Source organism: Lynx canadensis, chromosome B4 (assembly GCF_007474595.2).
Source record: "Lynx canadensis isolate LIC74 chromosome B4, mLynCan4.pri.v2, whole genome shotgun sequence".
Classification (NCBI taxonomy): domain Eukaryota; kingdom Metazoa; phylum Chordata; class Mammalia; order Carnivora; family Felidae; genus Lynx; species Lynx canadensis.
Genome location: NC_044309.1, coordinates 20,429,983 through 20,453,771, shown reverse-complemented (window position 1 = coordinate 20,453,771; position 23,789 = coordinate 20,429,983). Strand labels below are relative to the sequence as shown.

Below are 23,789 nucleotides of genomic sequence, written 5' to 3'. Positions count from 1 at the left end.
CATTGCAAGCAATACATTTTTAAACCTTTTGCTCACCTTCAATAGTTAAAAGTTTTAAAATCTGGATGTATGTTAGGGCTTTTCTTTTCTGTCTTTTCTGTATACTGCTTAAAAACAAAACAAAACAAACAAAAAACAGAAATAATTAAAATTCCCAGAAGAGAAGTGAGATAATCCTAACCAGTTTAAGAAGGAAGGTTCTTTTTTCCCTCATGTTACCCATGTATTAGAACCAGGAATACATTGTTGAAATAATTTTTGGATTTGAGTATTCTTTTTTTTTTTTTTTCATTCTCTACTTTTAACTGACTTGATAAATGATTTAAAACCATTTCCAGATTCACAAGGGTTATATCCTGTTTTGTTTTGAAGTACCCATGTTTCAAGAAGTGACTGCTTTCTAACACCAAACTAGGTTATTCAGTCCTCTAAACCTTTGGGGTTACCTTGGTAATTAGGAGAGTTAATATTCCATATTACTTTATGGAATAATACACAGCATACTTTTATTGTGCTTGTGTCTTGTGTGATTTTGCTTGATGACCAGTGGTTAGAACTAGGTTGATTTTGTTCATATTTGATTATGGTTTTGCTTAAGTAAGTGTTCATTGCAATAGCCTTTTTTCTTACCTCGTTCTCTCTTCCTAGCAACCAGCATTACTAAATTCTTCAATCTTTTAGGTACTTCTAGCATCCTTTTGTTTTTACTTTGCCTCTCAGTTCACATCAAATTCCTCAGATCACATCAAATTCTCTGTCTACAGACCACTAAAAGGTCTTCCTCGTCTTTCACAATCATTTTCTGTCGCAACTGTTCATAATCCCCCCAACCCATTCAGGCCGCGTACTAATTCTTGGAAATATAGATGAAACAGAACTTGGAATTTAATAGCCTATATTTGTTTTGTTTCTTTTGTAATTTCTACAAAGATGGACTTATAAATTATTACAAATAATTCGATGACAGTTTGGTAAACAAGTAGAGTATTGACAAATATGCTAAAGTAAAATACTTAAGATTTTTTTTTTTTCACAGAGAACTATCAGACCCTGACTAGAGCATAATGATCATGGAATAATCTATAAGAAGCTATTGCATAATAAAATGCCCCTGGGGAAACAAGACTTTGAAAATTCTTGGCTTCAGGAGCTGCTAAAATGTATAGGAAAGATACATAGTATCAAAGTATACACTAATACTGATTTTCTTTTATTACTTGCCTGTTTGTTTCCTAAGTCATAGAAATTACAACTACCCTGCAACAGGGAAGATAAATTATTGCAAAATTCTTCTCTGGCTACAGTCCTAAAAGTAAGCACAGAGCAAAGAGGAAGAATAAATCAGGTATCATCTCATACCGTTTTATCTCATGGAAAGCTACAAATGAGGTTTTTTTCTTCTTTTTTTCTTTGTTTACTCAGGATAAGGAAAGGGGGGAAGATCAGATGATGCTATGGAATGAAGCTGGTTGGTGGGAAGTTTTTATTTAATTTGCATGTGATATCTTTTGCCTTTTTTTTCTTTGGAAGAGAAGTTGCTTAAATGTGGAGGTTATATATTTTATTTTCTTTTGGATTGTTGCTATTTCTTTAAGGAGCTCATTTGGAGAGTCAGATCTACCAAAGTAGTTTAACAGATACAGTTTTCTGAAGTAAAGTTTTTACTGAAATGCACAAATTGATACATTCAGAAAAATGCAAAAATCGTAAGTATTTAGTTGGATGAGTTTTCACAACTAAATCCATCTGTGTAATGACCAAGGTCAAGAAATAGAATGTTACCAGCCTTCCAGAATACCTCCCACCCCCACCACCCCCCCCCCGCTGCCTTGTGCTCCCTCTCGTTTACTCTCCTTTGGTAGTCACTATCCTGCTTTATAACCCATAAATTAGTTTTATCTTTAAAATAAAATCTGTATACACAGAATCACACAGTATATGCTATGATTGCTTGGCTTCTTTTGTTCAGTAGGCTCACAAAACTCAAAATTCATCAATGCTGTTGTGTAGAACAAAACTTTCACTCAAACTTATTGCTGTCTGTGCATTTTCATTGTTTGAAGGTACCCCAATTTATTTACCCAGCCTACTGTTCTTTTTTATGTTTATTTATTTTGAGAGAGAGAGAGAGCGCACGCGTGAGTGTGTGTGAGGGGAGGAGGAGCAGAGAGAGAGGGAGACAGAGAATCCCAAGCAGGCTCTGTGCTGTCAACACAGAGCCAGATGCGGGGCTCAAACTCACAGCCCTGAGATCATGACCTGAGCCGAAATCAAGAGCTGGATGCTTAACCGACTGAGCTACCCAGATGCCCCCTATCCATTCTATTGTTGATGGATATTTAGGTTGTTTCCAATTTGGAGCTGTTATGAACAGTACATGTATGAACATTTTTGCAGATGTCTTTTGATGAGCATATGGGTATGCACCTAGGAATGAAGTTGAATGAAGTTGCTCGATCATAGGATGTGTGTATATGCAACTGTAGTAGATGTTGCCAGTATTCAAATGGTGGTGCTAGTTTATTCTCCCTCTGGCTGTGGTTTGATGGTGTAGTTTCTCCATATTTTTGTGAACACTTGATATTACCTTTGTAAAAAGAAAGTCTTTTATTGTTTCGTTTTATAAAGATTAAAAAATTATCTTTTTAATTTTGACTGTTCTGATAGGTACATAGTGGTATCTCGCTGTGGCCTTAATTTGCTTTTCCCCAGTGGTGAATGAAATGGAGTACTTTTTCATGTGTTTGTTGGCCATTTGGATATAAATATATAGATTGTAAAATATTATCTTTTTCTGTATGTAATATGTAGGGAGAAAAGCTGGGAACTTGAATTTACTGATCATTTTATTCAGTGATTGTCTAGTATAATTTTGGTTTTTCACATGTCACTTCTCAAGTTACTAAATTATCAGTTATTTTGCATAAAACTGGAAATATGAAGAAACACTAACGTAGAAAAAAGGGTTAAGTTAAATGTAGATGTACCACTACATACTTCAGACCTTCTTTTATTTATTTTTTTAATGCTTATTTATTTTTGAGAGACAGAGCTCAAGCAGGGGAGTGGCAGAGAGAGAGGGAACCAGAGGATCCCAAGCAGGCTCCATACTGTCAGTGCAGAGCCTGATGCGGAGCTTGAGCTCACTTACAAACTGCGAGATCATGACCTGAGCTTAGCCAATTGAGCCCCCCCCCCCCCAGGCACCCCCGTCCTTCTTTTTAAAGAAGAGCTAGAGAAACTTTACAGACTATTACTAGTTCTGTCTCCTCCGTATCCACCTGTCCATTTTTTCCCCTTAGTGTGACCTTCCTGCTACCTCTGATGAAGAGTTCAAGGCTAGGGGCACCTGGGGGGCTCAGTTGGTTAAGGAGCCAACTTCGGCTCAGGTCATGATCTCACAGCTTTTGAGTTTGAGCCCCACATTGGGCTCTGGGCTAATAGCTCAGAGCCAGGATCCTGCTTCAGATTCTGTGTCTCCCTCTCTCTTTGCCCTTCCCCAACTTGTGCTCTGCTTCTCTCTCTCTGAAAAATAAACATTAAACAATTTTTTTTAAAAAGAGTTCAAGCCTAAAAGAACTCTATACCTTCAGATTATACCCTCATTCTTGTTAATTCAAGCAAAGAATTCCCTTTCCAACTTTTATTACCAATGGGATTTATAACATTTACATTCAGATGCTTTCAGCTGCCCACGGCCCACCTACAGACTTACTCCTACATCTGCCCTCTCCTTGCTGTTGGAGATGTCCCTGCTTTGAAGGCCAGTCTTTTTCTCATAATTTGAATTTTATCCCTTGCTCTGCTCCCACCCACTCTGGAAGCATACTCTCAGTTATCCCCTGTTCACCTGTGTTTAAATTCTTCTCTCAACTGGATCCTTCTCAACCATTCTTTTATTCTTGAAATAAAACTACACTCTCTTCTTTCTGACTTTCTGCCTGCCTCTGGTTCTCTGCCACTACTTATTTACATTTTTTATACTTATTGAGGCCTTCATATCTTACCACTCCATACTTTCTTCTTTAAGCAATGTTATTCATGGTTTGATTTTTCTTCTTGTCCAACTAAATTTCTATAGCTCGCACAAACTACTTTGAGCTTCAGACCTATGTATCCAGGTGCTTAATTGGTAGTTGCATCTGATTATTTCAAAGGCACCTTCTGCTCAGCAAACTCACGGTCTTCTCTGCGCATCTAGTCCTCCTCCAGTATTCCCTGTTTCTGCCAATGGCACCAGTATCCTTACTTGTGCAAGTCTGACACCTACAAGTCATCTGTCATTTACACTGAACCTCGATCTAATTTATCAGTGGAAGTTCTTCAAATATCATTTCTTCCTTCTCTTTCCTTCTCTTTCAGAGTCTTCCTTCTCTTTCCCCCACAGGTTACCCAAGGTAAACTCATTGCCACTCTCTTGTATCTCTTACTTGAACTGTACTATGATTGCCACAATTGGGAATCACCATGATCAGGACACTTTCATGACCAGTTAGCCACTGCAACTTGTGCCAGCTCCAGACCTACACCCACCTCACTCAGAGACGTGCCCAGCATTCCTGAAGCTAGTGGTTAAATACTAGGATCTTTACTCATACTGTCGTCGAAAAACCCTTGACCTTGTTTGCCAAGTGGTCTTTACCTCATTTCTGCATTCTGTATCCAAGTGCATCTGCTGGCCAAATCCATCTCACTTCTAGTTTTTTGCTTCCTATCTCCTGTAATATGAGAAGGTGCTCTAGAAATGCATTGTCAAGTACAGTTAGCCAGCAGCCACATGTGGCTATTTATTTATTTATTTTTAATATAATTTATTGTCAAATTGACTTCCATACAACACCCAGTGCTCATCCTAACAAGTGCCCTCCTCAGTGCCCATCACCCACTTTCCCCTCTCCCCGCTGCCACATCAACCCTCAGTTTGTTCTCTGTATTTAAGAGTCTCTTATGGTTTGCCTCCCTCCCTCTCTGTTTGTAATTTTTCCCCCTTCCCTACCCACCATGTTCTTCTGTTAAGTTTCTCAAGATCCACATATGAGTGAAAATGTATGGTATCTGTCTTTCTCTGACGGACTTATTTCATTTAGCATAATACCCTCCCGTTCCATCCACGTTGCTGCAAATGGCAGGATTTCATTCTTTCTCATTGCCGCATACTATTCCGTTGTATATATAAACCACATCTTCTTCATCCATTCATCAGTTGATAGGCATTTAGTCTCTTTCCATAATTTGGCTATTGTTGAAAGCTCTGCTATAAACATTGGGGAACATGGGCCCCTATGCATCAGCACTCCTGTATCCCTTGGGTAAATTCCTAGTACTGCTATTGCTGGGTTGTAGGGTAGATCTATTTTTAATTTTTTGAGGAACCTCTACACTGTTTTCCAGAATGGGTGCACCAGTTTACATTCCCACCAACAGTGCAAGAGGTTTCCCGTTTCTCCACATCCTCACCAGTGTTTATAGTCTCCTGATTTGTTCATTTTAGACACATGTGGCTGTTTAAATGCCAACCTGTCTCTAAAAGGGAATAAATGCAAAACTGCATTAGGTGAACAACAGATGTTAAATGTTCCCTGTTATATCTAGAAGTTGTCTGGGCTGAGCTTTCAGATGAGATCATTCAACCCTGCTATTGAAAAATAGAGGAAAGGAAAGGAAAGTTGATATGTGACCATTTTCAAGATATAGAGACTGAGGTTTTGAGTGACTAGTGAGGCACTCCCTGGTACATTTTGTTCATCTTTCCAAAGAACTGGCTTTTTTCCTTTTTTGTTTCACTGCTTTCAGCTTTTATGATTATTCCTATTTTCTTTTGTGTATTTTGTTATTTTTTTCTACTTTCTTAGGTTGGGCACTTGGTCTATTCATTTTCAGTTTACCCTGTTAATAATAACATTTAAAGTTACATATATTTCCCTCAAAGTAGAGCTATAGCTCTCTGAGGCTTTGATGTTGAATATTTTCCTTTTCATTAATTTCTAGGCAATATGTACATAATTTCAACTTTTAATTTGCTTTCATAAATCTGGTTTGTTTTTTTTTTTTAATTTTTTTTTCAACGTTTTTTATTTATTTTTGGGACAGAGAGAGACAGAGCATGAACAGGGGAGGGTCAGAGAGAGGGAGACACAGAATCGGAAACAGGCTCCAGGCTCTGAGCCATCAGCCCAGAGCCTGATGCGGGGCTCGAACTCACGGACCGCGAGATCGTGACCTGGCTGAAGTCGGACGCTTAACTGACTGCGCCACCCAGGCGCCCCAAATCTGGTTTTTTTTAATCTGTAAACAGCTGAGGTTTTTGTCATATTTGACACTGATAGTTATTTGATTGTTATTTTAAAATGTAAGCTGTAAAAATCACTTTTTAGAATTAAGACTTTCTTTGTGACCAAATTCATTACTGTTGTTTTAAATTTCTGAGCTTGGATTTGAGGCGTTGTGCTGTTTTGTTTATATGTATGTTTGTATGTTTATATCTATGCAAAGTATAAGCATCTTAAAGGTTTTTTTTTTTTAAATCATTCAAATTCCTTATAACTGTGCTTATTTTTGGTTCACTTATGTCAAGTTCTGTAAAAGGTATATTAAAATCTTCTACCCATGATTATTTTTATGAAGTTTGGGAGTTTTTGCTCTTATGTATATGGATTTTGGGTTGTTTGGAGCATAAAAGTTTATGACTATTTTAACTTTTCAGTTGGTTATATGCCTTTTATCATTACCTACTACCACTCTTTGTGGTTAATTTTGACCTTAAGTTCCAATTTTTCTGATAATAATGTCAACACTCTTGCTTTTCTTTTGTTTACTTTTGTCTTTATCTCTGGTTTCAAAAGTCTTTCGGGTTTTGTTTTGTTTGTTTTTAAAGGCAGTCTTTTTTTAAGTTTATTTATTTATTTTGAGAGAGAGAGCATGAGAGCATGACCGCCAACAGGGGAGGGACAGAGAGAGAGAAGGGGAGAGAGAGAGATTCCCAAGGAGGCTCTGCACTGTCAGCACAGAGCCCGATGCAGGGCTCGAACCCACGAACCATGAGATCATGACCTGAGCTAAAGTCAAGAGTCGGACACTTAACCAACTGAGCTACCCTTGGTTTTGTTTTTAACTCAATTTGATGATCGTTTGTATTTTGATAATGGAATTCAATATATGTTTATATTTACTGAGAAATTAATGTTTGATTTTTTTATTCTTATTTTGTCTATAATATTTATGATACTTTTTTGTTTTTTACTTGCTATTGTTGGCTTAGCAAAAATTTTTTTCTGCTAACTTGGAAGTTTTTGGTGGCTACCTTCTCATTTTTAAAAATGATAATGAAATCTATATTTCTCTTGTGGATCAAAATATAATAATAGCTTTTGTTTCACTACTTATCCTTTCCCTCTTTACTCTTCCTTTTTTTTTTTTTTTTAATTCTTGGTTGCTAATAGTTTGTCTCTTATGGCATATCTCTTCTGTTTCAAGAGCACTTACTAAATACATAAAGCAACCAATTGTAATAGATTTAACTATATATTGCATGATTTATTGCTTACCATTATGATTTTGGGGTTTTTTTTATTAAGGATATTTAAAAACATACACAGAAGCAGAATAATTTAATCTCCCATATGCCTTCTTTAAGATTTCAGCATTTGCCACATTATCCTTTTTTTTTCTTCTGAAGTATTTAAAAATGAATATCGACATTATGACATGTTATGCCTCTTTTAGATAAAGATATTTTGTTAAATAGTCATGATATAATCATCTAGCTAATAAAATTAATAATAATTCCTTAATAGCACCTAGTATGTAGTTCTTAGTCACATATTCCCAGTTGTCTCAAAATGTCAATTTTCACCTTGGTTTTGTTTGAATCAGAGACCAAACAAGGTCCATACGTTACATTTGATTGTTCTGTCTTTCAAATCTCTTTAATACTGAACTATCCCTTCCAGTTTTTTTCACCTGCCATTGACTTGTTAAAAAGACTTCCTCTTCAACAGGAACTAGTTGCAAAATGTAGTCTAAGATAACTAATCTGGTTACCAGAAGTGATAATTTTGTTTTGTGAATAGTTGATCTGGTCTTCCTGCCAAGTCAGTCCCCCAGTAATTAGATATCAGAAGCAGCTGTTTCTTGAGGCTGCAATCTTTTTTTTAACCTACATTTAGATAATGCTTACTTTTTTAATCCTGTGGAGAGAGCAGAGGTGTGGCCAACTTAAATAAACATGTTACTAATCCAAATGTGTTTTGGTACAAGTTAAAAATGAGAGGGCAGTATTCCTCTTTTACTGTACTAGGAATTATCTGATTTGTCAACAAATCATTTTTACTGACCTTGACTCCCAAAGGATTTTTATACAGGCTAACCTATCATTGGTTCCTATGTAGAGTTTAATGCTAAGAAAAATCTATTAAAACTGTCATGTTATATAAATTTCAGTAGATTTCTCTAAAAGCAATCGACTTTAACAGATTTATAGCAGAAGAACCCAAAGCTTCTCCCTGCTTCTTTTGTAGATTAGCCATAGAAGCCCAGACTTAAAATTTATCGTGAAGAAAACTTACTTTATTCTATGCTATTTATTTATTTTTGCCATGGAAATTATTATTTATCTTTATTTTTTTATCAAATTTTTTAAATGTTTATTCATTTTTTGAGAAAGGGAAAGAGAGACAGAGATGAGTGGGGGATGGGCAGAGAAAGAAGGGGACACAGAATCCTAAGCAGGCTCCAGGCTCTGAGCTGTCATCAAAGAGCCTGACGCAGGGCTCGAACCCATAAACTTTGAGATCGCGACCTGAGCCAAAGTCATGCATTTAACGACTGAGCCACCTGGGCGCCCCAATCATTATTTATTTTTAAAACATTTTCCTTTTTCAAGTTATTTTGAATTTTATATGCACCTGTTCTAAAATCCCATGGTCCTGAAGATGTGAATACATATCTTAGTATGTATAAGTTTCCTGCCTTATTTTCCCAGTCCACTGACCAGAGATTTCTTCTCAGTGTCTCTATTATTTAGTTCTTTTCATGGTAATTGCATTTATGTCTAGGCGTGTGTGTGTGTGTGTGTGTGTGTGTGTGTGTGTGTGTGTGTTTGATGGCTTTTTGGGGGAAGAGGGTGGACGGGGTGGACTCTGTTGACTAATAAATTTAAGTGCAAAGGCCAGAATAAAGAGGACAAAGTTCTTATTAAGACTTCATTTAGTGAGCTTTTAATCAGTAGTACCGAATGTGAAAATGACCAAGTCAGAAAGATTACATGGAATTACTAACTTTGAGACAGTTGATCTTCTGTAGTAACACTACACAAATTAAGATTTCTAGATGTCAACCAGAGTTTGAAGTCCCTCAGTTTTGTGCCTAAATACATAGTTTGGGTAACTGTGGTCTTTTCTCCTTGCTGAATCTGATTGCCAAATATATGTTCTTCTCTTGGATTTAATATCCTTGTGTTTTTTCAAGACAATAGAAAGTTTTATTGAGAAGAGTTTTCTTTGGTCAGATCTTGGATAAGGTCTTCTGATTTTTGTTTTGATTAACTAGTCATGTGTTTTTCTACAGCCTAGCAGACCTAAAAATAGGTGGGTTTCGCATTTGTGAGATGAGCGTAAATAGAATCAATTAAATTATGGGCAATCCACTGATATAAATCAGAGGTGAACAAACTACAGTCCAGCCCATGGCTGAAAGCCTGCTGCTACCTGTTTTTGAAAATAAAATTTTGTTTGGACAGTGCCCCACACATTTGTTTTTGTATTCTCTGTGGCTGCTTCCTCACTACAATGGCAGAGCTGAATAGTTGGAACGAGACCCTTTGGCCTGCAAAGCCTCAAATATTTATTATCCAACCTTTACAGAAAAAGTTTGCCAATCTTCAATAGAAAGTAAAATAAATCTCTCTTAGGTCACCTAGGCAGTGATTTCACAATGCTCTTTGTCAAACTTTTATAAGAATAGACTTTATGTTTTGTTCACCACTGTATCCTCAATGCTTGCACGTAGTAGGTATTCAATAAATGTCAAACAAATCAAAAAATAAGAAATCTCCAAATCCATTTTACTCTGCTCAGTTCCCTAGTTCTTGTGGTTTAAAGCACAAATCCAAAGTAACTTCCAGTCAGATTTGCCAAGTGTAAAAATGAAGGATAAATCGTGACTTTCTAGCCTACGTGTTATAATAATAATTTTCACTTCCTTGGCACTGCTGCCACATACCATAATAAGCATGTCATTCATACGTATTATCATTTAAACATCCCAGCAATCTTTTTTACATTTTACAGCCGAAAAATTCTCCAAAACCACATAACTACTAAATGGCTTAGTTATGTTCACACCTGTCTTCATCATAAACATTGTAATGAATGCAAAGGGGCTAGTTCTGATAGGATCTAGAATATAAGTAAAATTTCTGTGAGCTCTGTCCCAATCAAACAGCAAGCCTACCAGGTCTATACATAAATACATTAGGTGAGAACTTTTTCTTTTACATTAGTACATCTGTCTCTAGAAGAATGGTTCACAGGGAGCAACACATACATTTTAAACATCTCTGAGTTGAGCTGTATCAGATCATTAGTAATCTTGTTTTTCCGATTCCCAGAGATAACTGCCTCCATTTTGCCATATATAGGATATCTTACATTAGAAGATGACCAAGGGACGCCTGGGTGGCTCTGTCGAGGAAGCGTCTGACTTCAGCTCATGGCTTGTGGATTTGGGCCCCGCATCAGGCTCTGTGCTGACAGCTCAGAACCTGGACCCTGCTTTGGATTCTGTGTGTGTTTCTCTCTCTCTGCGCCCCCCTCCCCCTGCTCACTCTCCGTTTGTCTCTCTCAAAAATGAATAAACATTAAAAAAATTTTAAAAAAAAAGAAGATAACCAAGGAGTGGCCATAGGATATCCAGAAAAGTCTTTAATTCTAGAAGAGGTACCATGGGAGGTGAGACCAAATTTCTGGCAAGAAATTTTTGCCACTTACTACCTGTGTTACATTGGGCAGATTACTCAGTCTCAGTTTGAGCCTCAGTTTCCTCATTGAAATAGAGATAGTAGTTATCACAAAGGGTTGCAAGGATGAAGGGAATTAGCATATATAAATATATATGTACATTAATATATATATTCTATGTACATCCTATATACATATATATACATATATGTGCTAATTCCCTTTATATATGTATATTTATATATGCCTATATATATATGCACATATATGTATACATATACATACATATAGTGGCTAGAATGATGCCTACTACATAGCATGCAATAAAGGTATTTCTGCATTGTCTTGGTTTTTTAAAAGCGAGATAAAATTCATGAAACATAAAATAACCATTTTAAAGTATACAATTCAGTGATTTACAGTATATTAACAGTGTTGTGCAGTCATGATTTAATTCCAGAACATTTTCACCACCCCAACAGAAACTCTTTGTACATTAAGGAGTCACTCCCCTGTTCCTCATTCTCCCCAGTCCCTGGGAACTACGGATATGTTTTCTGTCTCGATGGATTTGTTCATAAAGTACAAATGTATAGTTTAAATGGATTCATATAACATATGGCTTTTGTGTCCAGCCCTTCTCACTTAGCATAGTGTTCTCAAGGTTTATTCATATTGTAGCATATATCAGTACCATATTCATTTTTGTGTCTGAATTTTATTTATTGTGTGTATAGACCTCTACTGCATCCATGCGTAGGTTGGTGGACATTTGGGTTGTTTTCACTTTTTGGCTATTGTAAATAATGCTGCTGTGAACATTTGTGTACAAGTTTTTGTTTGAACACCTGTTTTCATTCTTTTCAATAAATATCTAGGAGTGTAATTACTAGGTCATATGGTGCTTCTGTGTTTATTTATTCTATGTTTGTTTATTATATATATTTTCAAGGAATCACCAAACAGTGATTTTGCCCAGTGGCTGCAAAATTTTAAATTTTGATGAAATATAGTTCTCTCTTTTATCTTTTGTTTTCTATCCCTTTGATGTCGTAGCTAAGCGTGCATTATAAAATCCAACGTCATGCAGATTTACCTCTATGTTTTCTTCTAAGAATCTTACCATTTTAGCTCTTACATTTAGGACTTTGATCCATTTCTAGCTAATTTGTGTTTGTAGTGTGAGGTAAGGGTCCAGCTTCAGTCTTTTGCATATGGATATCCAATTGTCTCAGCATTGTTTGTGGAAAAGGCTATTCTCTTCCTATTAAATGATCTTGGCATCCTTGTTGAAAATCAGCTGACAAGGAAAGAAAGAAGGAAAGAAGGAAAGAAAGAGGGAAAGAAATAAAGAAGGAAAGAAAGAAAAAGAAAGAAAGAAAGAAAGAGAAAGAAAAAGAAAGAAAGAAGGAAAGAAAGAAAGAAAACCAGTTAACCATAGATGACTAAGTTTATTTCTGAACTCTGAATTCTTTATTGAGCTATATGTCTGATCTTGCTTCATGACCATACTATCTTAATGACTGTAGATTTATAGGAAATTTTGAAATTAAGACTTGCAAGTCCTCCGATTTTGTTGTTTGTTTGTTTTCATGGTGTTGTAGCTATTCTGGGTCTCTGGCATTTCCCTATGAATTTTAGGATAAGCATGTACATTTTTCCAAAATTCCAGGTAGGATTTTCATAGGGATTGTATTGAATCTACTTGGGAAGATCAACTTGGGAAGTATTGCCATCTTAACAGTATTAAGTCTTCTCATTCATGAAATGGGATATCTCTCCATTTATTTAGATCTTTCATTTCTTTCAGCAATGTTTTATAATTCACATTGTACAAATGTTACACATTTGTTAAACTTATTCCAAAGTATTTTATTCTTTTTGTTGCTATTGTAAAAGATTTGTCTTAATTTCATTTTCAGATTTTCTTATTGCTAGTGTGTAGAAATACAACTGATTTTTATATGTTGATCTGGTGTCCTACTACTTGTTGGATTTATTAGCTCTGGTACTTGTTCTGTGATGCTTTAGGATTTTCTTTTCTTTTTTTTTTAAGATTTTATTTTTAAGTAATCTCTGCACCCAATGTGAGGCTCAAACTCACAACCCCAAGATCAAGAGTCACATGCTCTTCTGACTGAGCCAACCAGGTGCCCCATACTTTAGAATTTTTTCCTTTTCTTTTCTTTTCTTTTCTTTTCTTTTCTTTTCTTTTCTTTTCTTTTCTTTTCTTTTCTTTTTGTCTTAAGTTATGTATTTATTTTTGAGAGAGAGAGACAGAGAGAGAGAGTGGGGAAGGAGCAGGGAGAGAGGGAAGAGTGAGAATCTCAGGCAGGCTCTGCACTGTCACCACAGAGCCTTATGTAGGGCTTGAATCACAAACCATGAGATCATGACCTGAGCTGAAGTCAGGCACTTAACCAGCTGAGCCACCCAGGCACCCCTTAGGATTTTCTATATATAAAATCATATCATTTGTGAATGGAGATGGTATTAATTCTTCCATACCAATTTGGATGCCTTTTATTTGTTTTTCTTGAGTAGTTGCTCAGGCTAGGACATCCAGTACAAAAGTGGTGACAGCAGACATCTGTCTTATTACTAATCTTGGGGGGAAACTTTCAGACTTTCACCATTAAGTATGAAGTTAGCTATAGGTTTTTCATATATGCCCTTTATCAACTTGAGAAAGTTCCCTTCTAGTCCTAGTTTATTTTGTTATCAAATGGTATTGTATTTTACCATATACTTTTCCCATCAATTGAGATAATGATGTGATTTTAGTCCCTCATTTTAATAATATGGTATATAATGTTAATTTTTCATACATTGAATCCACCCTTGCATTCATGGGATAAATAGCATCTGGTCATGATATATAATTCTTTTTATATGCTGCTGAATTTGGATTACTAGAAATTTGTTGAGGAATTGTGTCAATATTCATAAGGGATATTGGTCTATAGTTTTCTTTTTTTGTAGTGTTTGTCTGGCTTTCAGTATCGGTGCCCCATAGAATGAGTTAGAAAGCATTCCTTCCACTTCTGTGTTTTGGAAGAGTTTGTAGAGGACTGGTGATTTCTTTAAATGTATATTAGAATTCACTAGTGAAGTCATCAGATTTTGCAGTTTGGGGCTTTGTTGGATGTTGAGGTTTCTTTTTTGGTTTTGGGTCTTTAAAACTAATCAATTTCTTTATTGTTATAAGTATATCCAGTTTTTCTGTTTCTTCACAAGTCAATTTGTGTGTTTCTAGGAATTTGTCTATTTTGTTTGAGTTTTCTAATTGCTTGGCAAACAATTATTTATGCATAGTATTTTCTTTTTAAAAAATGTTTATTTTGAGGGGTGCCTGGGTGGCTCAGTCATTTGGGCATCCAACTTCAGGTCAGGTCATGATCTCATGGTTCATGAGTTTGAGCCCCGCATAGGGCTCTGTACTGACAGCTTAGAGCCTAGAGCCTGCTTTGGATTTTGTGTCTCCCTCTCTTTCTTCCCCACCCCCTGCTCATGTTCTATCTCCTCTCAATAAATAAAAGCATTAAAAAAAATTTTTTTTTTAATTTTTAAAAATATTTGAGAGAGAGAGAGAGAGAGACAGTGGGTGTGAGCAGGGAGAGAGAGAGATCCTAAGGAGGCTTTGTGCTGTTGTCACAGAGACTGATGTGGGGCTTGATCTCACAAACTGTGAGATCATGACCAGAGCTGAAACCCAGGATATTTAATGGACTGAGCCACTGAGGTGCCTCATGCATAGTATTTCTTACAATTGTTTTTATTTCTGTAAGATTGGCAGTGATGTGTCCCCACTTTTAGTCCCGATTTTAATAACTTGAATCCCCTCTCTCATTCAAGTATAGGTTTATCAATTTTGTTGACGTTTTCAGAGAACCAACTTTTGGTTTTATGGAGTCTCTCTGTTGTTGTTCTGTTCTTTATTTCACTAATCTCTGCTCTAATCTTTATTATTTCCTTTCTTCTATTTGCTTGGGTTTAGTTTATATTCTTTTTCTGTTTCCTTAAGGTGGAAGGTTAGGTTGAGATTTTTAAATCATTGTTTATAGCTGTAAAATTCCTTCTGAGCACTGCTTTTACTGCAGCCTAAGTTTTGGTATGTTGCAGTTTTGTTTTCATTTATATCAAAGTGCTTCTAATGTTTATAGTGATTCCTTTTTTACTTTATACAAAATTGAATACCATGATTTAATTTACTCTTGCTTAATGCTTAGTCATATTAATTTAGAAAAATACTGATAAATAACTATTAATGTTAATGAATTAAAACCTCCCAGAATGAGGTAAATCCAAAAGGAAATGATATGATCTCGAAATTTAATGACCTTTCCTGTTCATTCACAATCTAAACATCCCTGGAAAAAGATTCTCTAGATTTTTCCAGTTTTGTTCTTCAAGAACACAGTTTTCTAGGGGCGCCTGGGTGGCTCAGTCAGTTGGGCGTCCTACTTCGGCTCAGGTCATGATCTCGCGGTCCGTGAGTTCGAGCCCCTCGTTGGGCTCTGTGCTGACAGCTCAGAGCCTGGAGCCTGTTTCAGAATCTGTGTCTCCCTCTTGCTCTGACCTTCACCCATTCATGCTCTGTCCCTCTCTCTGTCTCAAAAATGAATAAACATTAAAAAAAATTTAAAAAACCCACAGTTTTCTAGACTGTTTCTGTGTTCTTGTAACATGTACACAATTATCTTATAGAGAGATAACATAATGGCACTTGTCATTCATATATAAGTTGTTTTTGTGTTTTTTTTTTTTTTTTTTTGACTCACTGGTTGTTCATGAGTGTGTTATTTCCACACATTTGTGAATTTTCCAAATTTCCTTCTGTCATTGATTTTTAATTTATTCCATTGTGGTTAGAGAAGATACTTTGTATGATTTCAGTATTTTAAAATTTATCTTGACTTACATTGTGGCCTAAAATCTGGCCTATTATGGAAATGTTTCATGTGTATTCTGCTATTGTTAGGTAGAATGTTCTGTGGATGTCTGGTAGGTAGGTCAACCAGTTGGTTTACTGTTGTTTAAGTCTTCTGTTTACTTGCTAATGTTTTGCCTAATTTCTCTGGACATTATTGAGAAAACTGGGGTATTGAAGTTTCCAATATACTGTACAAATGCTCCATTTCTCCCTTTAAATCTGTTAAGTAGTTGCTTTATATGTTTTGGGGCTCTGTTGTTAGGTGCATATATGTTTATAATTGTTATAGCATCTTGATGCATTCATCTTTTTTCATTATGTAATGTTCTTTTTTGTCTCTTGTAACCATTTTTGTCTTAGTGTCTGTTTGCATGTGTTAATATAGCCATCCCAGCTCTCTTTTGGTTACTCTTTGCACTTAGTATTATTTTCCACCCTCACATTTTCACTTTGGTTCTAAAATGATTTTCTTATAGGCCCCATATAGTTGGAGCATGGTTGTTTTTAATCCATTTTGCAAGTTTCTGCCTTTTTTTTTTTTTTTCAAAATTTTTTTTTAACGTTTATTTATTTTTGAGACAAAGAGAGACAGAGCATGAACAGGGGAGGGGCAGAGAGAGAGGGAGACACAGAATCTGAAACAGGCTCCAGGCTCTGAGCGGTCAGCACAGAGCCCAACGCGGGCTCGAACTCACGGACCGTGAGATCATGACCTGAGCCGAAGTCAGATGCCTAACCGACCGAGCCACACAGGCGCCCCAGTTTCTGCTTTTAATTGGAGAGCTTAATCCATTTACATTTAAAGTAATTACTGATAAGGAAGGACTTACTTTTACCACGTTGCTGTTTGTTTTCTATATGCTTTTTATCTTCTCTTTTCCTAAGTTCCTCCTTTTCTGCCTTTTTTATGTTAGATTTTTTTCTAGTGTACCATTTGACCCAGTTTTTATTTTACTGTTGATATCTTTGTTTGTCGTGGGGATTACAGTTAACATTTATTTATAGCAATGTAGTTTGAATTAATACCTATTTAAATCATATAAAAACTTTGGCTCCTACAAAGCCTATTCCTATTTCCTTATGTAGTTATTGTCCCTGATTACATCTATATACATGTATGCCTATAGACATAGATTTATATCATTGTCTTCTTTTATATAGATTTATAATTATTGCTTTAGTTGTTGTCCTTTAAGTTGTATAGAAAAAAATTGAAATACTAACCAAAAATACACAGATGTTGACTTCTATATTTATCTATATGTTATCTTTCCAGTGTTTATCTCTTCATATAGATTTGAGTTACTGTCTAGTATTTTTTTTTTTTCCTTTCAGCCTGAAGAACTCCCTGTGGTATTTCCTTCCTTAGCAAATCTATTAGTAATAAATTCTCAGTTTTTATGTAATTGGAATATTCATTTCTCTTCATTTTTGAGGGATAGGTTTGCTGGACTAGAATTCTTGATAAAAATTTTTCTAGCACTTTAATATGTCATTCTACTACTTTCTGGCCTCCATGGTTTCTTATGAGAAATTAGCTGTTAATAAGGTGAGGATTCTCTCCCTTGGACTTTGTCTTTTAACATTTGATTTTTATGTTTCTAAGTGTGGGCTGTCTGAGTTATACTACTTAGGATTGTTGTTGTTTCTTGGATGCATATGTTTATGTCTTTCATCAAATTTGGCTGTTTTCAGGCATTTTTTTTCTTCAAATGTATTTTTTTTTCCATACCTTTCTCTCTTCTTCCTATGGACTTCTTATTGGACTTCTTTCCTATTGGACTCTCTTCTTCCTATTGGCCTTCTCCTGTTGGACTCTTCCTATTGACTTCCTATTGGAACTCTTTATGTGTTCATTTTTCTTCATTCTTCTTTCTGCTCCTCATATTGGGTAATCTCAATTTGACCTGTCTTCAAGTTCATAGATTCTTTCTGCTCAGCTCTGTTTTTGAGCCCCTCTAGTGAATTTTTATTTTCAGTTATTATATTTTCAAGTCCGCAATTTCTATTTGGCTCCTTTTTAAAATTTCTGTCTCTTTGTTGAAATTCTCAATGTGGTGAGACATTACTTTACTTCTTTGTATGTGCTTGAGGATATTTAAAATAATTGACTTAGGGGTGCCTGGGTGGCTCAGTCAGTTAAGTGTTGACTTCAGCTCAGGTCATGATCTCACAGTTCATGAGTTCAAGCCCTGCGTTGGGCTTGAACAGCTGTCTGTGCTGAGAGCTCACAGCCTGGAGCCTGCTTTGATTCTGTGTCTCCCTCTCTTTCTACCTCTCGCCTGCTCACACTCTGTCTCTCTCTCTCAAAAATAAATAAACATTAAAAAAATTTTTTTTTAAAATAGTTGACTTAAAGTCTTTGTCTAGTAAGTTCAATGTCTGGGCTTCCTCAAGGATAATTTGTATTAATTTCTTTTATCACCATACTTTTTTGTTTTCTTTGCATGCTTTATGATTTTTAATGAATACTAGACATTTAATCAGATTCTCTCACCCCACTAGGGTTTTTGTTTGTTTTTCTGTTTTTTGCTGCTTGTGGTTGTTGTTTGCCTAGTGACTTTTTTTAACTAATTTTGTGACATGTATATGTTATGTGTAGCCACTGACATCTCTGTTTGATTTGCTTAGTGGTCAGCTAATGATCCAGCAGATTTCCTAAAGGCCCAAAGTCCAAATATGTGGGGGTGGGGGTGGGGGGGGGGGACTTAGGACTTGCTAGGGTAGATTCTGTGTGTATGTTGGGGCATGCCTTCAGCATTCAGCTAGGTTTACAACTCTCTCAGCCTTCACTTTCTGCTTGTGTCCAGGCTAAAGGTCAGTCAGAAGTGAGAATTTAGAGCCTTTGCAGGTCTGAGTATGTACTCCACCTTGGGCATGCACATGGTCTTCTGGTTTCCAAGGAGTATGTGGGAGCTTTTCAAAGCCCATATTCTCCAAAGCATCTCATCAGTCTTTCCTCCAAAGCTTTTTGATGTGTCTTTGTATGGCCCAACTGCTATTCCTTGCCCCCTTTGGCACTGGCTAATAAATTTGCCATTATGTTTTTAACAAGTATCTTAGGTAATTAATTGCCTCTTTGCCTTGGAAGAGTTCTGAGTTTGGTAAAATAAAGGTAAGTCCTTTACACAATCCATCAGGGAACCAACAGCAGACCAAAACAAACAACCATGGTTCTTTAAGACCACCTTGCTTCCTTCAGCACTTGGGAGCCCACACCAAGAACTCAGATTGGTGTCTTCAAGACGCTGAGAATCAGCTGCCTTTTCTTGTTAGTAGTTGCATAGTTGAGATTGGGTCGATTCTGACCGTTTTTGCCAGAATTATTTGCTGTTTCTGTGCAGGGACAGGCCGTTGCAGTTCCCTACTCTGTCATTTTTGCTGATGTCCCATAGCATTGTTTCAATTTTGACAAACATATCACTTTCATAGTTTTATTTAAGAATGTTCATATGTACCTTCTTTACAGAGGTCATCCAAACATTAAGATAATTCATGTTCAAGTTGCCAAGGAACCATATCATAATTTAGAAGGAAAAGAATTCTGCTAATTGACCTCTGTAGATCTACTGATGTCAACAGTGTTAAAGATAGCCAGGTTCACCCACAGCCCTATCAAAAACTTTTCTCTGCAAGCCAGAGAGATAAAAGGCTAATCTACTGAGTATAATGTGAATGTTCTAACATTCAGGTCTCTAGTAGAAATATTATGTAAAATGTTAGAAAAGTTAACACATATTAGGGGTCTTTACCTGTAAAATTGCATTGAGGACCACCTGGGTGGCTCAGTTGGGTTGAGCGTTGGACATTAGCTCAGGTCATGATCTCTCATTCTGTGGATTCAAGGCCCACATTGGGCTCTGTGCTGACAGCTCAGAGCTTGGAGCCTGCTTTGGATACTTTGTCTCCCTCTCTGTCTACCCCTCCCCTACTTGTGCTGCATGTGTCTGTCTGTCCCCCCACCCCACCCCCGCCCTCTTTCAGAAATAAAATAAACATAAAAAAAATTTTTTTTAAATAAATAAAATTGCAGTTGAACATTCACATTGTAGTTATGGGGATGTTTTCCACATGGTTTATCAGATCAGTATGAATCTAACAGTTGTTCTCACTGCCTTCCCAAAGCTGTAGCCTCTTACAAAGTGACTCAACCCAAATCTACTAACTGAATCTAAAGAGCTAATATAGAGATCTCTGATTCTGATGCGGCATTTTTTAGGTTTGAATTCTGTTTTCATCTATTTACCAGCAGTATCAATTTGAGCAAGTTACTTAACCTCTCTCACCTCATCAGTAAAATTAGCCTAACAACAACTATACTTACCCTGTAGCTTTGTTTTGAGGATGAAATAAGTTAAGATTCATTAAGTAATTTACTGAAATTAAATACATCCATAAGCTAGTTTGAGGTGAAGCTTATCTAGAGCATGTCTTTTAGACAGGGAAATCCTCAAATTTTTCAGTTCTGTGCACGCAGGGTGGAGCTAATTGGTGAAATAACCATACTGGACAGATTCTCAAGAGGGAAAAGTCAGACAATATTTGTGGGTAGCCTGAGATACTCATTCCTTAGCCAGGAGAGAACTGTCTATATCTACAGCTGGGTGCAAAACAAAAACATGAGGTTAGGGAACGGCATCCTAATGTGTAATGATCTGGGGGACTAGGAGGATGGGCCATGATAGCGGGAGATAAAGCTAAAAAGATTGGAGAAGACAGATGATGAAGGCACTTGGGAGTTACTGAAGGGTTTGAAATAGGAGAGCCATCTGGCTACATTTATATTTAGGGCACATATTGTGGCAGGAAAATGGAGAATTAGAATCAGCATGGTAAGACTAGAAGGAGGAAAATGCCTTAGGTGACTATTAGTTATTTTTATTTTTAAATATGGCAGAGGTGTTTCATAATGAGCATGAACTAATTTTGTAACACAAGAAAATACATGTTTTATTTTGTAAGAAGTCTACTTTTGGAATTGTTCTATGATATAGTCCCAATTTAATAAAATCCAAAATTAAAGTCCCAACTAGAGAACAGTTACTGAAAGACATTTGTCCTCTTTGCTCAACAAAATCTCCATCACAGATTTTCAGTAAATAATCATCCTCTTCTATTGCATGTTACCTATTACGTATAAGGAACACATCATTCTGTCTAGCAAACTAGAATGAAATTTTAACTGTATGACTAGCAAAACTTACTCTGCTAACTTTATATCTTCGCAGTCCTCTATAAGTCACAAGAATATTCACACCTAAGCTAAAATTGTTAACTAGAGTGACACCCAGGAGCTGTAAGCCCCAGAAAATTGATAGTGAAAATAGTGGTTCATAAAGAAAAGCTTTACAAATTCTCACTTTGCCTCTCTCCAGCTCTGTTTCTTTAACAGCTATTTAGTCCCAGGTACACAGATTTTTTTGTGTGTTTTGTTTTGGATTTTGAGTCATTTGGCCTTTTTTTGGACAGTAGTTTTAAGAATTGGACAAATTTTCAACTATAAAACAAAATAAATTTAATAAACAACTCTATTATCATTTTGTACTACTATGAATATGCTAGTTAATAGAATCATTTTGACCTAGGTGGAGATCGAGTTTTAAACCCAATTTGACATTGTGTTCATTGTTATTGTCATATATTTTATGCTGGCTATGTGAAATCATGTTTTCCGAGTTTATCTGTACACACAGGATTACATAAAATGTAATTTTATGCATACCCTTACTGAACTATTGTGACCTTTTAAATATGTCTAAATTGTATATAAATAGTGGGCAAATTTATTTTTGCAAACTAGACTGGAAACTGGACCCCACTGAAAACACCCAGGAAACACTAAAAAAATGTGAAGTATAATATACACAACTACATCTAATTATAGTTATTTTGGATAAATGCAAATGTAACTGCTTTCAAATAGGCATACTTTTGACATGTGAAATTGAGATTCCATAGGTTGTGGCTCGATGGTAAATTCAATATAAATAACAATGAAGAAACCACATATGGTAAGCCTGGGATTCAGAAATTGGCTTTAAGATTCTCAAATAAATAAAGACCTTCTTTGAAGGCACATGGATGTATTAATTTTTAATTTGTTTCTTTTTGATCTCTTAATTACTGAAAAAGATTTATTGGTTAATTTTAGGAAGGCAAGTGTTTGAAAAGTTTTGCCAAATACTGTCTTCTTTAAATGACTGTATGGTAATGAAAAGTTAAGAGGAGAGCCAAATTAGATTGAATAATTGTTCAGTCATGTGGGTCAGGCCAGTTGCATAGCCTGGTTGTTAGACTGATTGCTCAAATTACATTGCCTGGGGTCCTGCACTTGGTTGGCTGTCTTCTCAGATCTTAACAAGGTTCTGGGAATTTCTTTTTCTGACAACGTTTGCTTTGTGTTTTTCCCCCCCCCTACCACTTCCAGGATGCTTCATCTGCAGACATTAGAAAAGCATATCGTAAGCTTTCACTGACTTTGCATCCAGACAAGAATAAAGATGAAAATGCAGAAACTCAGTTTAGACAAGTAAGTGAAGTGTGCTATTAATATATTTTGTAACAGATTTATAAATAAATGTTCTCTAGTAGAAATAGTAACTTATAAATGTAGAACATTTCTATTTGAAAATGAGGTTGTAGTTTAGGAATATAACACCATGTTTATTCATTTTTTTACAAAATATCACCAATATTTTTTTATATTAGAACTCTAAATAATTGGAGGATCATAATTGTCATAATTTTCTTGTCTAAATTATAGCTTTTGTTTTTAAAAAGCACATTTTAATAATTACTTTTGGATCTTTCACAAAGATTTATTTTGGTATCAAGCATGTTTTAACCTCCGAAGATCCTACTAAAAACATAAAATGTTACATATAATTAAAATTGTGTCTGTTCATTGTATATATGAGCACCCAGGGTTTTCTCCTTGTGCATTATAATGTGTTCACCTTCCTAAGTGATTTCTTATAGTTGAGAGTATTTTTGTTTTAAAGTGATGCTTTTATTTTAGTTGGTGGCCATTTATGAAGTTTTGAAGGATGATGAACGAAGGCAGAGGTGAGTGTTCATTTCTGCTTTTGAATTAAGATGTTGTGGTTTGATGTCTCAGTTTATAAAGGAAAGAATTGTCTCACTAAACATTATAAGTTAGTGTTTTATTTTTGTTTCTTCCTATGTTTAGAGCAGAGTTTATTTACATTCAGAATATTCACTAGGTTGATTCCGTACTCATGGACTTCAGGATCATGAGTCGTAACATTAGCAAGTCATGGCTCCGTTAGATATGATTTTTAATGTGAGTGTCTATGCTTTGGGAAATACAAATACCACTTGACTTCAAACAAATGCCCAGTCATTTTTGATATATCAGTAATAACTCCTATCTATGCTTGGTGGTCTTTATATTTTTCTTATTCCTTGAATGTTTTGGAATTAGGTTGTCAGTGATATTCGCATTATCACAAATTCTTGATATTTCCTCACTCTCAAAATAAACCCCGGTATTTGTGAGAGAACAGACATGTATAAGTCTGTAGAAAATAGGTGTGGAAGAAAAATGTTTGCTTCTTTTTCCTATTTCTTTTGCCTTTTTCCCTTCTCTTACTCTGCTCCGGTGATTCTGCATTTAGGGTTAAGCTTCGTAGTGGAGGCAGCGCCCTCACTTCGAGACTTCTCTGTGCCCTGTTCGGAAGAGGAAGTAGTAATATATTTATGCAGTGGTTTATAGTGCCAGTGACAGGAGGAGATTGCAGAGAGGCCCCTTTCCTCTGCTCCTTCAGAATGTGTGGAATGTATAGACACTATTGCATTGGGCTTCAGAGTTTCTTAAGTCAGACCCACAGTAAGAAGTATATTTGGCAAAAAAAAAAAAAAAAGTATATTTGGCATCATGC

The 23,789-nt window shown here is 35.9% G+C and overlaps 1 protein-coding gene across 2 annotated transcripts in view; it reads left to right on the top strand.

Annotated features, from left to right (window-relative positions):
• Positions 1 to 23,789, top strand: part of DNAJC1 (DnaJ heat shock protein family (Hsp40) member C1) — a 219,476-nt gene that overhangs the window by 51,755 nt on the left and 143,932 nt on the right. Inside the window, exons 1-3 of one of the 2 annotated variants that reach the window (XM_030321176.1) lie at positions 1,424 to 1,468; positions 22,316 to 22,417; positions 22,907 to 22,953. In XM_030321176.1, coding sequence (XP_030177036.1) covers positions 1,460 to 1,468; positions 22,316 to 22,417; positions 22,907 to 22,953 — 158 coding nt within the window. In that variant the 5' untranslated portion in view covers positions 1,424 to 1,459. Of the gene's footprint in view, positions 1 to 1,423; positions 1,469 to 22,315; positions 22,418 to 22,906; positions 22,954 to 23,789 lie in introns of those variants that run through there. The other variant, XM_030321175.1, reaches the window with a different exon arrangement.